Source organism: Octopus bimaculoides, chromosome 4, assembly GCF_001194135.2.
Source record: "Octopus bimaculoides isolate UCB-OBI-ISO-001 chromosome 4, ASM119413v2, whole genome shotgun sequence".
Classification (NCBI taxonomy): Eukaryota; Metazoa; Mollusca; class Cephalopoda; order Octopoda; family Octopodidae; genus Octopus; species Octopus bimaculoides.
The window spans coordinates 144,539,029-144,557,042 of record NC_068984.1 but is presented as its reverse complement, the minus strand read 5'-3'; the positions used below and the strand labels follow the sequence as shown (position 1 = coordinate 144,557,042).

The following is an 18,014-nucleotide window of genomic DNA, read 5'->3' as shown; positions in this document are numbered from 1 at the left end:
ATATATATATATATATATATACACACAATGTACTTCCTTCAGTTTCTGTCTCCTAAATCCACTGACTAGGCATTGGTCAGCCTGAGGCTTTGGTAAAAGACATTTGGCCCAAGGTGCCATGCAGTGGGAATGAACCCGGGACCATGTGGTTGGGAAGCAAACAGCCATGCCTGCACACATATGTCCGAATAAATGATAGAATGGTCACCTTTGGAATATTATTGATCATATGTCTACTGGTTGAGGACCGACCTGTGGTTAAGTAACTATTATCGCCATTGTTGTTTCTTCTCATCTGCTCGTCCCTCAATCAACCATGTTTTTCTCTTTTTTTTTTCTTGACCTTCTCTCTCTCTCTCTCGTTCAGGGCTTTGTGTTTCACACCTCTCACTCACACTCACAGTTCCTTTCTCTCTCTTTCTCTCTCCACTGGAGCTTGAGAGACTCTTGACTGATCACTATGGTTCATCTGGCTGACGTTAAGTGTGCGCACACACGCACACACACACACACACACACACATACTCCCTCTTTGTCTCTGTCTCTGTCTCTCTGTCTCTCTCTCTCTCCCTCACATCTTTGATGACAGTAACAAAGGTAGAAGAGGGGAAAAAAACAGGCCATATATCCATGTAGAAATAATAGCATGGCTAAAGACAGTGAAATGAGGTGTGTGGATGAGTGGTTATTTACTGGAGTGAGCCCGGGTCAAAGGTGTTCCAACCATGACCACCTCGTCAGTTTGCTTATTTGGGTATATTGTTCAAAGGATCCTTTACTTTTTTTTTTGTAAGACTGTATGATGTATAATTTGAGGGAGATCTGACTGCTATTTCTAGCATGTCGAGCGACCACCACAGCGGTACAGTTAAATAAGCAATTCAAGTTAAAGAGAGAGAGAGAGGGGAAGAGAGAGATTGCTAGAAGTATGGATGGTGAGGGAGCCTCTCAGAAATAACAGCCAAAATCTCATTCAAAGCACATGCTACCATGTAAAATAAGATGACATAGACGAAGAAAGAAAGAGTGGAGAAGATAGTCACGGCTGGAGAGCCGTTAGTCATAGGTCAGCTTCTGCTTTACTGTAAAATAATGAAAATGTTTTATTCAATAATAAAAGAATTGGGCTTTTTATTGAAAGTAATGAACAGAGAAAGATTTAATATCGTAGTTCTGTGTTACTTTCTTATAATCATTTTGATTCAAATGGTGTCCAGGTCCATAAATATATAAATATAAATGTATATTTTGTTTGCGTGTGGAATTATGCTTTCATTATTTAAAAATTTATAAATCAACCGCATTTCAAATTTTACTGAACCGTTTTTGGTTTCTGGTTTCCTAATCAATTTGTTTAATAACGTTTACTCGATGTTTCCAATTCAAATGATAATGACCAGGTAGATAAATATACAGGTGTTTAAACGTATTCCGTTTCTAATTGAAATTCATAAATAATGGTATTTTGTTTGCATTTTATAATTACGTTTTCTGCCTGGAATGGAAATGAATATTTTGATTTAGAGAAAGGGAAACAAAATAATGTTATTGATGGTTGCATGTTTTTATTTTCATTTCTTTTGTTCGTGTTCTTGCAATAGGGCTGCTCATTTAGGGTTCATTTGGGGCTAACCAACAACTGATGTAATTAAGTAGATGGACAAATAGATAGACCGACATACAGACACACAGACAGATAAAGATAGGTAGACAGACAGATAGATAGATAGATAGATAGATAGATAGATAGATAGATAGATAGATAGATAGATAACGTGGTCGATTGATGAATGAATAAACAGGTACAGAGACAAGATATAGGAAGACAATAAGATGAATAGATGGGCCGAAGAAAGAGCCGAGATATGGTTGAAGAGAAGAATATTTCGTTCATTGAAAAATAATCGACATCTCGGTTCCCTCTTTGTCTCCTCCTCCTCCTACTGTTGCTGTTGTTGTTACTACTTGAGAATGGAGTTGGTTGGAGTTAATACATTACGTCTTCCTGCCGTGTCACACGTAGTCTTACTTTCCACAATACATACACGTGTGTGTGTGTGTTACGAGCGTCAAATATTGACATAAATAAACACGATTTGTGAACTCCATTCACACACCTCCATACATTTATCCTTCCCACATGTCATGACCTCGTAAATATGTGTGTGTTTGTGTGTGTGTGTCTCGTATATGTATTTATATATGCGTGTGTGAGTATTACACCCGCTTTCTTGTTATATACATGTAAGTATATAGTGATACGTATGTATGTCATCACCACCGACGTCTCCGTCATCGTCACCGTCGTCGCCGCCCTCCTCCATCTATTTTTCGTGCTGAAACGGTTGGGTTGGATCCCCACCCTTTCTGAGTCAGATCTAATAAAAGAGTTCCTGCACTTGTAGAGTCAAAGGACCACACCTCATCCTTTATGTTCTATTTTCCACGTGATTTCTCTGGGTGGATGCCCTTGCTTACCACTTAAGGGCACATTTAATCATGGCTCGAATACTTGGGAGGTTAGCTTCTGCTTGGCATCACTAAAAATGGTCTTTGTGACCCTTTCTTCTCTCTGCTCATTTGCCGACTACTTTACGCACCGAATGGGATATTTGTCATATCATAGCACCAGCTGGAAGTGAAGGCACGTGGCTTTGTGGTTAGTGGGTATTTGGCTCATGAATATAAGGCCGTGAGTTCGATTCCCGGCAGCGCACTGTGTCCTTGAGCAAGACACTTTATTTCACGTTGCTCCTGTCCATTCAGCTGGCTAAAATGAATTGTACCTGAGTTTCAGAGAGCCAGCTTTGTCCCATTCTGTGGTCATGCTGAATCATCATCATCATCATCATCATCATCATCATCATCATCATCGTTTAACGTCTGCTTTCCATGCTAGCATGGGTTGGACGATTTGACTGAGGACTGGCGAACCAGATGGCTGCACCAGGCTCCAATCTGATCTGGCAGTGTTTCTACAGCTGGATACCCTTCCTAACGCCAACCACTCCAAAAGTGTAGTGGGTGCTTTTTACGTGCCACCATCATTTGAGCCAGTACTCTGCGAGAACTACATTATGGGTATACATGTCTGTGGAGTGCTCAGCTTATTTGTATATTCACTTCACGAGCAGTCTGTTTTGTTGATCAGATCGTCTGGAACCTTGTCATCGTAACTGACGGAGTGCCAGAATGATAAATACCAGCCAGAGTGAGATTACTCTGTATGTCATCATAAGGCTAAGATCTCCTCCCTGTTCGATGTTGTTTTGTTTCATTCAGGGCAGCCTGACCTACAGGGTGAATAGAGAAGAGGCCAATAGCTGAAGATCAACTGGAGTGTGAGGAGTGAAAGAAAAGGGAGTATAGGGGAAGGAGGGAGGGAGAACAGTGATTGAGGTGATGGTGTGGAGTGGTAGAGCGGGGAGAAACAAGACAATGTTCTGTTTTCTATATACAGTTATCAGGGGTTAAGAGAGATGTGGTTCAGCTGGTACACTAGTCTGGGAGTTGAATATTCAAAAAGACAACCGCCACCACCACCACCACCACCATCACTACCATGAATTTCTGATGAGGAGGGAAAAGGAGGAGCTCCCAGCTCTTGCCAGAGGGAGCCCCAAAGCAACCTTGTTCCACATCGCAGAATTTCTCTGAGAGTCCCTGACTGTTATGTCAGGCTTATACAATTTAGCTCCTAACAAGTAGAACTGAAGTGGTTCAAATCTTCCAAAAGCCTTCATTTCCTTTGGATTTCTGCAAATTGCTTTACTTAAAACACATAATACTTCTCATCGGTGTTCTTGTGCTGTGGTGGGCTGGTTTGTTGCAGGGCCAGTCACATCACAGGTAATATTAATGGATTTTAGAGAAGCTTTGGATGTATCATCTGCTCCAATTTCTGGTCTGTATGTGGTGGACAGTGGCCTTGCTATCAGTGTATTTCAGAATCTCTCCCTTGACTTGATGGATGTCACACAATATGGCCAAAATGACCAGCTCATTATAGCAAAATATGAATGCTCAGGTAATCCATATGTGTTAGATGTTGTAGGATGACATTATAGAATTAGTGGCACATGCTAGTGGTTACCCTTGGGTAACATTAAAACAGCTTTACATGTTATCAGTTAACCTTTTTTTTTTTTTTTTTCTTTGAGCCCTAGAACTTAGAGTCCAGTTTCCATGGTATATTAGTGGCCGAAATCACAAGATTCCACCTGAATAGGATGCCAGTCTGTTGTAGGGCTCAAAACCAGCAATTTATTTATTCATTTATTATTATTTTATTATTATTACTATTATTATTATTATTATTATTATTATTATCATTATTTTTAGGGGAATGGAAAGCCCATTACATCGACCCCTGTACTTGACTACTATTTTATTTTAATGACCCTGAAGGGATAGAAAACAAAGTTAACCTCAGTGGAATTTGAACTCAGAACATAAAAAGCCAAAAGAAATTCCGCTAAGCATTTTGTCCAACGGGGCTAACGGTTCTGACAGCTTGCTTCCTTCAGTAGTTAACCTAGGATAACATTATGGAAAAGCTGGTCATTAGTTAACCCACAATAACAGTGGAGAACAGTGGGATGTTTCATTCGTTTTAGGGTAACATTATAGGACATTGTGACATGGCATTAATTAACCTAGGGACATATTAATTAGGGTTACATTACAGATTGGTGTTGAAATAATATTGATTAACCTTTGGACATTAATTATCCTAGGATAACGGCATAGAACAGGTAATTTTGGATGACAGTTTAAAACAGTGGGATATGTCATGAATTATTAACCTAAGATAATGCTATGGAACAATTACCCTGGAACCTTTAATTAGCTAATCTAAATAACCATTCAGTTTATAACAGCTTCTCACTTCACCTCATGTTGTCTCTCTGATAGTTACGTGACAGTTGTCTCCCCTGCCTTTCTTGACCAGACTTAATAAGATGGCTTTTTTCTAGCTGGGGTATGGGACATGGCCTTGAAGGATTTTAGTGGAACAAAGCTACCTCAACACTGCTTTTTTTTTAAAAAAAATCTGGTACTTAGTTATGGGTGGGTAAACAAATCAACACCAGTCGACAAGTAGTGGCCAGGAGTAGGGTCACACACACCCATATATGATGGCCTTTCATCTTCCAGATCCATTCCTAGGGCTTTAGAATTGACCTGCAGCTATAGTAGAAAACACTTGCCCAAGGTGCCACACAGTAGAACTGGACCTTAAACTATGGAGTTGGGAAGCAAACTTCTTACCTCCACAGCTATGGCTCCACCTGAAATTATTATCCTATCTCTTATCTTGTATTTGTCTCAGTCATTGGACTGTGGCCATACTGGGGCACTGCCGTGAAGGGTTTAGTCAAACAAATTGACCCCTTTTTGTAAGTTTGCTACATATCCTGTTGGTCTCTTTTGCCAAACCGCTAAGTTACAGGGATGTAAACAAACAAACACAAGCTGTCAAGAGGTGGTGGGGGCACATGCACCAACACAAAGACACTCACACATACATATAAAGGCGGCGAGCTGGCAGAAGCGTTAGCACGCCGGGCGAAATGCTTGGCGGTATTTCGTCTGCCGCTACGTTCTGAGTTCAAATTCCATCGAGGTCGACTTTGCCTTTCATCCTTTCGGGGTCGATTAAATAAGTACCAGTTACGCACTGGGGTCGATATAATCGACTTAACCCATTTGTCTGTTTTTGTTTGTGCCCTATGTGTGTAGCCCCTTGTGGGTAGTAAAGAAATAACACATACATATATATGTGTATATATGATGGGATTCCACAGTTTCCATTCAGCAAGTTTACTTACAAGACATTGATCAGCCCAAGGCTATAGAAGAAGACACTCATTCAACGTACTGCACCACGGGACTTTGCCTTTCATCCTTTTTGGGGGTCAATAAAAATAAGTACCAGTTGTGTACTGGGGTTGATGCAACTGAGTTAATCCTCTCCCTAAATTGCTGTCCTCGTGCCAAAATGTGAAACCATTTTTTAATTATTATTATTATTGAGTGAGAGAGCAGTGCATGCCATCAAAGGATACTGGGGTAAAATATACGAAGCCCAGTATACCCACCATGACTACCTGTCCGATAAGGGTATGCCAGGCACATGCAGAATCGTTAGCATGCCAGACAAAATGCTTAGCAGCATTTTTTCTGTCTTTACGTCCTGAGTTCAAATTCTGCCGAGGTCAGCTTTGTCTTTCATCCTGTCAGGGTTGATAAATTATGTACCAGTGAAACACTGGAGTCCATGTAATTGACTAGTCCTCTCCCACAAAATTTCAGGCTGTGTGTCTTTAGTAGAAAGGCATTATTAATATTCTTTTCTACTCTAGGCACAAGGCCCGAAATTTTTGGGGAGTGGGCCAGTCGATTAGATCAACCCCAGTACGCAACTGGTACTTAATTTATCGACCCCGAAAGGATGAAAGGCAAAGTCGACCTCGGCGGAATTTGAACTCAGAACGTAAAGACAGACGAAAGACTGCTAAGCATTTCGCCCAGTGTGCTAACATTTCTGCTAGCTCGCCGCCTTACTTGAGAAGCAAGATTCTTACCACACAGCCACGCCTGCACCTATATATTTGTTCAAGTTCCTTACGTTTTGAGTTCAAATCAGTCATTTGCTTTTTCATTCTTCTGAAAGAGTACCAAAAAAATGACTGTTCCTTCCCCCTAATATTCCTGGCTTTCTCTTTGTTGCAGAATTTATTATTACCGTTGTACACCTGAAGAATTACTGTTCAACCGACATCATGAATCTCATCTATAATTCCCAAACCAAAAGGGAAACGTAGAGAAAGGGTTTACTTCTGTTTGTGTCTGCAAAGACACATCTCCCTCTGGTTAATGGCACAAAGACAAAAACAACAGATGTCCCTATCAAAATTATTTGTAAACCTAATTGTCCCTTACCCAGATCCCCAACTTATTCTTGTTCAACTTCTATTTATAAACAACAGTTACACACCCAGCCGTCCGTTAGTCTTTATTCTTTCTTAGGCTAAAACCGCATTTTCCTCCTTTAATCCGCGGCTACCTTCTTCTCAATGTCTGTTTCCTCACACAATAGAACAATACCCTCACGTTTCCTCTCATTCAGCTTTCCCTATTTCCTCCCCTTCAATATTAAACTATTATTCATCGTCCCTAATCCTTGCATCAATTGGTAATCTTCTATCCAACAACAGTTGTCTTTAATCTTGTACCTTGCTACCTCGGCTACCTCAATTACTCTTTCTCTCTCCCCCTCTCTAACACTTTCTCTGTTTCTCTCCTTTCTCCTCCTTTTACTCTTTTCTCTCTGTACCACTCTACCCTTTCTCTCTATTACCTTTCCTTCCTTCTTCCTCTTTTTTTAAAATCATTGTTCTCCCCCTCCCTCTCTCTCTTCTGCTCTCTTTTTCACCCATCTTCTCTATTTTCCACTTATTTCCCTTCGTCATTCAACCTTTTCTTTCTCTTTTCTCCCCCTGCCTTTTTTTTTTTTGCTTACTTCCTCCTCCACCCCCTCATCTTTCCATCTTCATACACACTTCCCTCCTTTTCCGTTTCACACACGCACTCACACACACACATGCAAGAGTGCTCACACACAACTTCACTTCCTCAGTCTTTCTCTGTATATGGCACACGCACACACACACATACATATATCTGAACACACAGACACAATTCAAGTCTCCTCTCTTTCCTTCAATCACATTTACACTCCCTCTCCCTCTCGCTCTGTCCAAATACTTCTAGCGTTCCTCGGAGAGAAACAAAAGACCTAGAGAGAGAGGGGGAATGGGAGAGGATGTAGGTAGGTAGAGAGAGAGAGAGAGAAAAAGAGACAGAACGAGAGGGAGAGAAGACGAAGTATAGACAGATAGAGAGGGAAAGAGAGAAGGGGAGGAGAAATGAGCCAGACCAGCTGACTGAACTGGAAGGCTTTTGGGAAGCTCAACTGTTACATTTTATAACGGAACCAAGTCTGTGAGAAGAACATAATATATATACACACACATATATACACATACATACTTATGTTGGTACAATGTGTGTATATACATGCTTTGTGTGTAAACGTGTATGTATAAACAATGCTACTATGAGTCTACCCATGTGTCTATAACAAAGTCTGTGTGTGTGTGTGTCTATATATATATATATATTTATGTACATATATATATGAAGTAGAGTGTGTTATGTATTTATAACAGTATTTGTGTGTGTGTGCGTGTGTATATATACATAAGTATATATACAAAAATGTAAAAAATTGAGTGTGTACGCATGTATGTGTAATATAAGTCTTTTGCAGAGCTACGCACATATGTATAAACTAGTAGAGTGTGTATATATATATTTACACATGTATATATAAGCTAGTCTACCACTGTCCACAATGACAACACAAGAGGATTCTGCCAAGGTAATGGCCTCACGTCTATCTCCAAACATCATGAACACCACCACATCACAAACACCATCACCACCGCCGCCAACATCAACATCATCATCACCATCGTCAAAGACATCGTCGTTGTGTTCTACAACACATGCAACAACAACAATAACAACGACGACAAAGATGTCACCGTCACCGCCTCCCCGTAACGACGGAGCTGAGGTTCGAAACTCTAATGAGGAATTAACTCGAACGCAGGACAGCCACGTTCATACGGGATATAAATATAGGTGAGTAGTTATATATCTATCTATATATCCATATATCCATATACACACATATTTAACATACACATACGCGCACTTCATGATATAAATATATAATATATATATACACACACACACATATATAATATATATACGCATGCATGCACACATACGCACATGCTAGTAATAGAAACAGACACACACACACACACGCACGCACACAAAAATATACAGATACACATGTATCTATACCCAGACGTGTGTGTATGTGTGTATATATATAGCTTATGTATGTTTATATAACACAAATTGTTTTGACTGTCATACGAACTCAAGTTTTCTTTCACCCTCGTTGCTTTGTCTTGCTATATATTTTTATATATGAAAATGCGCGCGTGTATATGTGCGTGCGTGCGCGCGCGTATATATAGGTGTGTGTGTGTGTGAATATATTATGTTAGTGTGTGTATAGTTATAAATATCTAAGACTCCTAGTAGTCTCCTTGTTATTTAATAGTTAATATGCGCTGTTTTTGTTATGATGTCTGTATCGATATTGGCCACACATTATGAGGGTGGGGGAGAGTGTAATCGATTAGACCAACTCCTGGCCGTGTTAAGTACCCGGTTTATTGACCAAACACATAGATCTCGGCGTGATTTGAACCCAGAGACATAAAGAGACAAAGCTAGGGACATTAATATATGTCATCTCCCGCCCTGTTTTTTTTTTGTACAGCACAGCATCACATAAGCATCATTATGTGTCTTTATATATAGGCGCAGGTGTGGTCGTGTGGTAAGAAGCTTGCACCCCAACAACATGGTTCCGAGTTCAAACCCACTGCGTGGCACATTGGGCAAGTGTCTGCTAATGTAGCCTCGGGTTGAATAAGGCCTTGTGAGTGGATTTGGTAAACGGAAACTGAAAGAAGCTCGATATATATATGTGTGTGTGAGTCTTTGGCAACCAACCGGTATTGGTGTGTTTACGTCCCCGTAAGCTAGCGGTTCAGAAAAAGCGGCCGATAGAATAAGCACCAAGTTTTAAAAATGTACCGTGTTGATTCATTCTACTAAAAAATTCAAGGCGATACCCCAGCATGGCCGCTTTCTAATGACTGAAACAAGTAAAAGATATGTGTGTGTGTGTGTGTATACACACACACACACACACAGTACATCATTACACGTGTCCTTACTCTATTTATATGTGTATACACATGCGTTAACACCACTACACGTCCTATATATATATATATATTTAGTAGAAGCACATCACATGTGCTCATTCTACATATTTCTATACTTGCAGACTAACACGAACTGGGCACAGTTGTTTCTATCACTACTTACTATAAGTGCACGCGTTTATACAGTTATACACGTCTGTGCACTCTTACATATATGTGTGTGTGTGTGTGTGTACTGCAACTTGTTTCTGTCAGTGCTTCTACTAAATATCATGTACTCTGCATCTTATGTATTGAGTTCTTTAGTTAGATTGTACCTTACCTGAAGCTTTGTGTGCATGTGTATGTGTGTGTATTACAATTTCACACAAATATGTGGTTGTGTGAAATTGTAACTGTATTTTCTTAAAATCCATTTTATTTTTATAGCTTAATTGGCACATGCATGGCTCTGTGGTAAGAAGTTTGCTTCCCAACCATGTGGTTCTTGGTTCAGTTCTACTGCATGGTGCCTTGAGCAAGTGTTTTCTATTATAGCTTCAGGCTGACCAAAGCTATAAGAATGGATTTGGTAGATGGAAACTAAGGGAAGGCTGTCGTGTGCATATATATTAGCGCTGGTAACGGGTAATTTAATTTTAATAATTAACTTTTGAGAAATTAACAATTGATTAATAGTTAATTTCGATTAAAACACAAAAATATCTGCACTTGCATTTATTGACAAGTTTATGATATTTCAATTAAAATTCAATTGAAAACAAGAAACAATAGCATAGGCGTTGTCTCACTTGAATGTTGTTGGATAAACCAGTTACGCAAACACACACAAGCATGTTAACAGTATTTGTTTCAAGTGATATATATTCTTTTATTCTTTTACTTGTTTCTGTCATGTGACTGCAGACCCCAGGACTTATTCTTTGTAAGCCTAGTACTTATTCAATCGGTCTGTTTGACTGAACCGCTAAGTTATGGGGATGTAAACACACCAACATCAAGTGTCAAGTAATGGCGGTGGTGGGGGAGGGGCAAACACAGACACAAATACATACATATATAAACTGAAAGAAGCTCTTCATATATATATATATATATACATACAAACAAAGGGCTTCTTTCAGTTTCTGTGGACCAAATCCACTCACAAGGCTTTGGTCGGCCCACTGCTGTAATAGATGCTTTCACAAAGTGTCACACAGTGGGACTGAACCCAGAACCATGTGCTTGGGAAGCAAGTGTGTGTGTGCTCGCCTTTGTCTTGACATTGTGTGATAGTTGTAAATGATTCATTTGTTTCCAATATTTTGGCAGAACATGTTTGGCCATTGGGGATATTACTTTATTTCAAAACGAGGGTTGGCAATAAGAAGGACATCTGGCCATAGAAAATCTGCCTGGATAAAGTCCATCCACCCCATGCAAGCATGGAGAAGTGGACTTTCAAATTATGATGATGAATTTATATATATATATATATATACACGCACACACACACACATATATATATATATATATATATATATATATATATATATATATATATATACACACACATATATATATAGTATGTGTATAGTTCTGTGTGTAATCTTCAAAGACCAAATACAAGAAAGTCAGTTTCAATTAGTTACACTTCACTTCCCAATACATGTAACTCTATTTTTAGTATTGAGTACTTTCTGTTTGTCATCCTATATACTCTGTTATGTTTACATAAGTCATATACTGTTATTTACTCGTTATTTGCATGCCTAATTTAGTGTTAAATTTTGTTGCATTTTTCTCCCTTCACGTTTTGCCCCATGTCTAAGTCACACTCCAGTTTTCGAGTATAAATTAGTGCAACTTCCACACGAGTAAATTATGTGTGTGTTTATATATCATGCTCATTTCTAGAAACAATTATGTCCCTTTACATCTTCTTCCGGTGCTATGGTTGCTGACAATGTGTGTCTCTAATATCCAGAAACAGTTTAATCACTTCAAAAGTTACCAATCATTGAATGGAAATAATCAGGCTAGCTGGACCAAACAAATTTTGCATTGCATTAAAATTTCCTCAATGTGGTAAAGAGTTTAAATCATAGATCAGGGGGTTTCAAGTATTTCTTAATCCCTGTCAATCCTGACTCTAAACCCTAATAAACAGAACTTATTCCAACATATTGAGCCTGATGTAGTAGACCTTTTAGAAAATTGCTTATACAATTTTAGATAATGCTTTATAGTTGCTAGATCTCTAGACAGTACCATCCAACCGGCCAGGTCTTTGGACCAAGTTCAACATAATAAAAGAATGTACCAAATGCTTATTGCTTCTGTGAGATCTTTATCAATGAAGAAAACTGAAGCAGCAAATCTGGACAATTTGTCACAAGAAACCTTAAATATATTGTGAAATGTGCTTTCTCTGTGGTCAGCTGATGAACCACTCTGAAGCTCCGTGTGCACCTAAAACCGCTTCTTGTCCAAAGTGTAAAATGATGCTGGGGTTATTGTCTGCTGGTTTAGTGTCCACAATGTTTCTGCTTCACAATCTTCGGCATTTTATCTTCTGTTATACAGTCTGGATCTATTAGCTTCTCTTTGGTGACAGTATGTTCTGCTACAGAGTCCCTCACATCTGTTATAACAACGGAAATTAATGACCACAAAATTAGTGAAATTATCATAGATAAAAACCCACCAGGAAATTTGATCTGTCAAAAAATTAACTAATTCGCCAATATGTGGTTAATTTTGATCCCACAGCATGAATTAATGAATTTCATGTAACTAAAATATCTATAAAAGATTATATAGAAATATAGGTGTGATGATGATGTGGCTGTACGGCTTAAGATGTTTGTTTCCTGAGCACATGGTTTTGGGTTCAGTCCCATTGCATAGCACCTTGGGTTAGTGTCTTCTACTAGAGCCATGGGGTGAATAATGAACATGTTAAATGTATTCAAAATCTCACTTTGAACTGCAAAACCCAACTTCATTTCATTTTTTAGAAGTACACAGCATACCATTTTCTGTCAAAGAAGTATAGTGGGTCTGCACCAGCTGTAACCTAATTAATTCAAACTCTTATTGTCTGGCAGATAGTTTTCTTATAACAGCTTCCCATCCATTTGGACATTTGCCAGTACACTATAAAGGACCTCTTCCTCATTCTAATAATTTGAATATGTACTTACTACTTAGTTAAAGAATCTTCATGTGTTCTGTTCATTTATTTCTGCTGTGATACAAATGTGTGTGCTTCTGTTAAAAAGTGCCTAGCTCATCTCTTCTTTATTTTTGGAACGGCAGCACACATTCATTCAAAGAAACAGGTTGAATATTTTAATGTACTCAATAAACGATGATAAATAATGTATGAACTGTGTGTGTGTATGTATGTGTGTATATTATTTATATATATATATATATATATATATATATATATATACACACACACAAACGTACACACATGCTCACACACATGGTTTATAACAGTTTATTAAATAGGAGCAGATGTCCTGATAAGAGCTAGGTATCTATAGAAACAGTTATGTCTCTTGATTCCTCCTTTGACTGAAGGAGTATATCTGGAACTTTCTTCATCAGAACAACACATCATACATTCATTCATGTGTGTGTGGGGTGCAGGAGTGGCTCTGTGGTAAGAAGCTTGCTTCCCAATCACATGGTTCTGGGTTCAGTCTCACTGCGTGGCACCTTGAGAGCAAATGTCTTCCATAGCCTCTGGCCGACCAAAGCCTTATGAGTGGATTTGGTAGACGGAAACTGGAAGATCTCTGTTGGTGCAACTTCACCAGGCCGGGGTGGTCTTGTGCTTGCCTTTTCCCCCAGTGTCAAGGTTGATCTCAAAGTTCTTGAGTGAGGCTTTGAATATATCCTTGCAATACTTTGTCTGTCCATCTTGCATGTGCTTGCCTTCTGCCTGTTCAGTGTAAAACAATCTCTTGGGGAGTCGAACAAGGTGGCCTCCTGCCCACCTGACTTGCACTCTCCTCAGCAGTGTATAAATGCTTGGTAAATCAGTTCGAGAGAGGACCTCCATGCCTGGCACCTTGTTTTGCCAGGTGATTTTCAACAGCTTTCTCAGGTAGGTCAGGTGGAAGCAGTTTAGCTCTTTGCTGTGCTGTTCATAAACTATCCAAGTCTCACTGGCATAAAGTAGTCTAAGCAGTACAAGTGCTTGGTACACCTTCAACTCGGTTGCCAGCCCATTGCCTTTCCTCTCCCATATTAGGAAGCCATCCTAATACACACATATACACATGTGCAGACACACACACACATCATCATCATCATTCTTTTAATTGCTATATTCTTTTCTTTTACTTGTTTCAGTCATTTGACTGCAGCCATACTGGAGCACCCCCTCAAAGTGTTTTTTAGTCACAAATCAACCCCAGGTCTTTGTAAGCCTAATACATATTCTTTGACAATCTTTGGCCGAACTGCTAAGTTACAGGGATATAAACACACCAACATTAGTTGGCAAGTGATGATGGGAATGACAAACACAGACACACGTACACATATACACATATACGACGGGCTTCTTTCAGTTTCCATCTACCAAATCCACTCACAAGGCTTTAGTCGGCCCGAGGCTATAGTAGAAGACACTTGCACACAATGCCATGCAAGGTGCAAATCCTACTGGAATCAGTTTTCCCATAGATTCTTCTGAATCAATAAAATTGGTCAGAAGTAGTCTAAACATGTGGTAAAGAAGTAATCTAAACATGTGCTAAAAAAATCTGATATTTTATTGTTATTTTGACACATTAGTTTCATTTTCTGTTCCTGTCGCTACAAATGTATACACACACACACACACACATTCCACTGTAATGGCTGCTGTCATTGTTAGTTGTGACTTAGAAATATGTCAACTGTTGAAAATATAAACAAACACTTTCATGCTCTCTCCCTCCACCCCCCATCTCTTCTCTTTCCTACGTAAATGTCTGTGTGTCACTCTCATTTTGTATCTTTCATGCACACACCCACACCCACGCACACATGTATGCATGCACACAGTATCTGTCTGTCTGTCTGACATGCACTCCCACATACTCACATGCACACATATGCGCATGTCTAAGCATTGATGCTTCTTTCTCAATTCCATCGCATATATATATACCTATGTATACCTCTGTATATTTATGCATGTCTATGTGTGCATGCAGATATGCACACACTCGCTTGCTCTGACCCTGTTGTCCAGCAAACCAGCCAGCCAACCATTCACTATTGACTCACTCCATTTTGCTTTCTGAAGCAAAGCTCTGTGTAGAGATGATGTCATTCTCTGCTTTCCCACATACCTCTGCTGTATCTTATCTTCTTACCTACCTCCTCTGGCAATGTGTCTCCTTACCTCAACTGTCTGTCTCCCTACCTCCGCTGTCCGTCTCCCTACCTCCACTGTCTCTGTACCTCCATTATTTCCCTACCTCCGCTGTCCATCTCCCTACTTCTGCTGTCTTTCTCCCTACCTCCGCTGTCCGTCTCCCTACCTCTGCTCTCTGCCTACCTACCTCCACTGTCTCCTTACTTCACTCTGTCTTCCTATCCATTTCTACTGTCCACCTTCTACTGTCACTTGGTTTCACAGTCTTCTTTCACTTTTCTCTGCTTCTCTTTTATCACATTTCTTTCTCTCTCTATCGCCTTTAAACAGTTTTTCTTTTACTAGTTACACTGTCAGCTGTGGCTCACTTTACCCCCCTCCCCCCCTCTCTCTCTCTCTATATATATATACACACACATACATACATGCATACTCACAGAGAAAGTGAGAGAGACATAGTTTGCCTGCTCAAACACATGTTGCGTTGACTCTCCAACATAAGACCGACAAGTTGCTTTCACATTGATTAAGACTGATGTTTAGATTTCCTTCGGCTACATAAACCTAACCTGCTGTAGGCTTTGGTTCATTGGACTGCTGGTAAATTCTCTCCAAGCCAGATGACCAGCCTTCCACAGTTATATGGTCACCTGCCTCTTTAGATAACTACTACAAACTTTGGTTGATCCTTTTAACTACTTTAATTCTTTGCTTCTAATTTTATATATATAGATGATCACTTCCACACAATGTACTCTGGGTTTCGGTGTCTGAGCTGTCTGTTGCGTGTATCTTGTGTAATTATTTGTGTGTGTAGACATGCAGTCTTGAAGAGCGTGGCCTTGTGGTTAGGTTGTAGTACTCATAATAGTGAGATCACAGATTCAGCATTTGGGTCAGGCAACAGTGTGTCCTTAGGCAAGGCATTTCATGTTACTCCAGTCAACTTGATTAAAAATATGTCAACTGCTTCAAGGATAATTAGCTCCAGATACTGTTAAGTACAAAATGTCATAGCATCCACTTTTCTGTGCTTGCATGGGTCAGGTGGAGTTTATTGAGGTAGATTTTCTACAGCTGGATGCCCTTTCTATTTCCAAGCAACGTAATATTTCCCTGTGGCCAGACATGTTTTCAGAATATAGGAAAGGAATAGCATTCATTTACAGCAATCACACAATGTCAATACAAGGAGACACACAACGCACATCTAGAGTATGATAGAAGGACAGAGATAGTTGTGTGTGTGTGTGTGTGTGTATGTATATCTATCTATCTATCCATATATATATATGATGGACTCTCCTGTCGTTAGACGATGTATGATGGTTCGGCAATTTCTTGCTGAACAATTACACAAATAATTTGTTTATAGTAATCAAATATTTGTGTTCACATAAGCTCATTTCCTCCATCAAATTGACATTCCCTGTACAGTTGCACCATGTGCCACATGTCAGATGATGAAATGGTCGCAGCGCAACATCTCGAAATAGCAGAAAAATTTGCCTTGAATCACACACCACTCAATGACAAACTACTTGATGTTGTCCCAGTTGCCTTGGAGCTAAAAAGACGGGGGTCATTGCTGGAACCTCTTTCACTACTTGTCTGTTTCCTGAATCTGGTGTTAAGGCATCACTATCTGGTATCTCGTTGTCCCGTCTCACTCATTTTCTCTTCTTTCTTTGATCAGAACCTCTCTCTCTCCCCACCCTCGTCTCCCTCACTTTTAGTGTCTCACCTGTGTTGATGATGTCTGTCCTGGGACTTCTGAGCAAATTGGAACGCTATTGGTTTCCTTTGTCTTCATTCTCTTTTTCTGTCCCCATCTACTCGTCCGTTCTCTACTCTCTCTCTCCCTCTCTCTCTCTCTCTCTCTCTCTCTATCTCTCTCTCTATCAAACATTTCTCAAGCGATTTACTAGGTGTTGTGATGAAATAACTTCTCTCTCTCTCTCTGCTCTCCATCTCTCTATCAACATCTCTCAATCACATTTACAAGATTCTGTGTGATAAAATGACTTCATCACTGCTTACTGTTGATGATGTTGATGATGATGGCAATGATTCTGTATCCCCCCCTCCTTATTGGCTACTCCCCACCTCTCTCTCAATCCCCTGTATTCCTTCTCTCCTTCGTCCTGTTGTGATGATGCATACTTCTTCACCTCCCACTGTCACTGTCACCTTTTCTTTTTATTCTCCTTTTTATCACTTTGTCATACCTGTTGGTTGTTGTTATGGTGATGGTGGTGGTAGGAGGAATCTCTGTTTCTCCCTTTTTTCTCTTTACCTCTCCCACCACCACTCTTGTTTACCTCCTGCCCCTCCAAACAGCAAGCATTGACAGTGATTATTTTCCACCTCCCTTCCCCCTTCCACCCCCTTTGCATTTCGATCCTCTCCCCACTGTCCTATATTCTCACCACCATCACTCTCTGTATACTCCCACCATCACTCCCTGTATACTCCCACCACTATCCTCCATTTACTCATTCCATCCAACAGAAGAGAACCTCTGTATCGTCATTCAGTCTGCTAGAAATAGCAGCCAAATCTACCTTAAATTGCATTCTACTGTTGTGGAAAAGGAAGACTGCATTGAATAATGAAATTCTTGATATAGAGAAAGATGGAATTGTCACAGCTAGGACGCCTGTGATCATAGTTCTACTCCGTTGGGACTGACCTGGGGCCGAACAATCTTTTCTTCTGTAGGCACAAGGCCTGAAATTTTTCAGGAGGAAGGTAGTTGTTTGCCCCCC

The 18,014-nt window shown here is 39.8% G+C and overlaps 1 protein-coding gene across 1 annotated transcript in view; it reads left to right on the top strand.

The window, feature by feature from the left end:
- The first annotated feature begins 7,811 nt into the window (after window positions 1-7,811).
- Window positions 7,812-18,014, top strand: part of LOC106881913 (oxysterol-binding protein-related protein 2) — a 132,462-nt gene continuing 122,259 nt past the window's right edge. Inside the window, exon 1 of the mRNA XM_052967696.1 lies at window positions 7,812-8,712. Coding sequence (XP_052823656.1) covers window positions 8,420-8,712 — 293 coding nt within the window. The 5' untranslated portion in view covers window positions 7,812-8,419. The remainder of the gene's footprint in view (window positions 8,713-18,014) is intronic.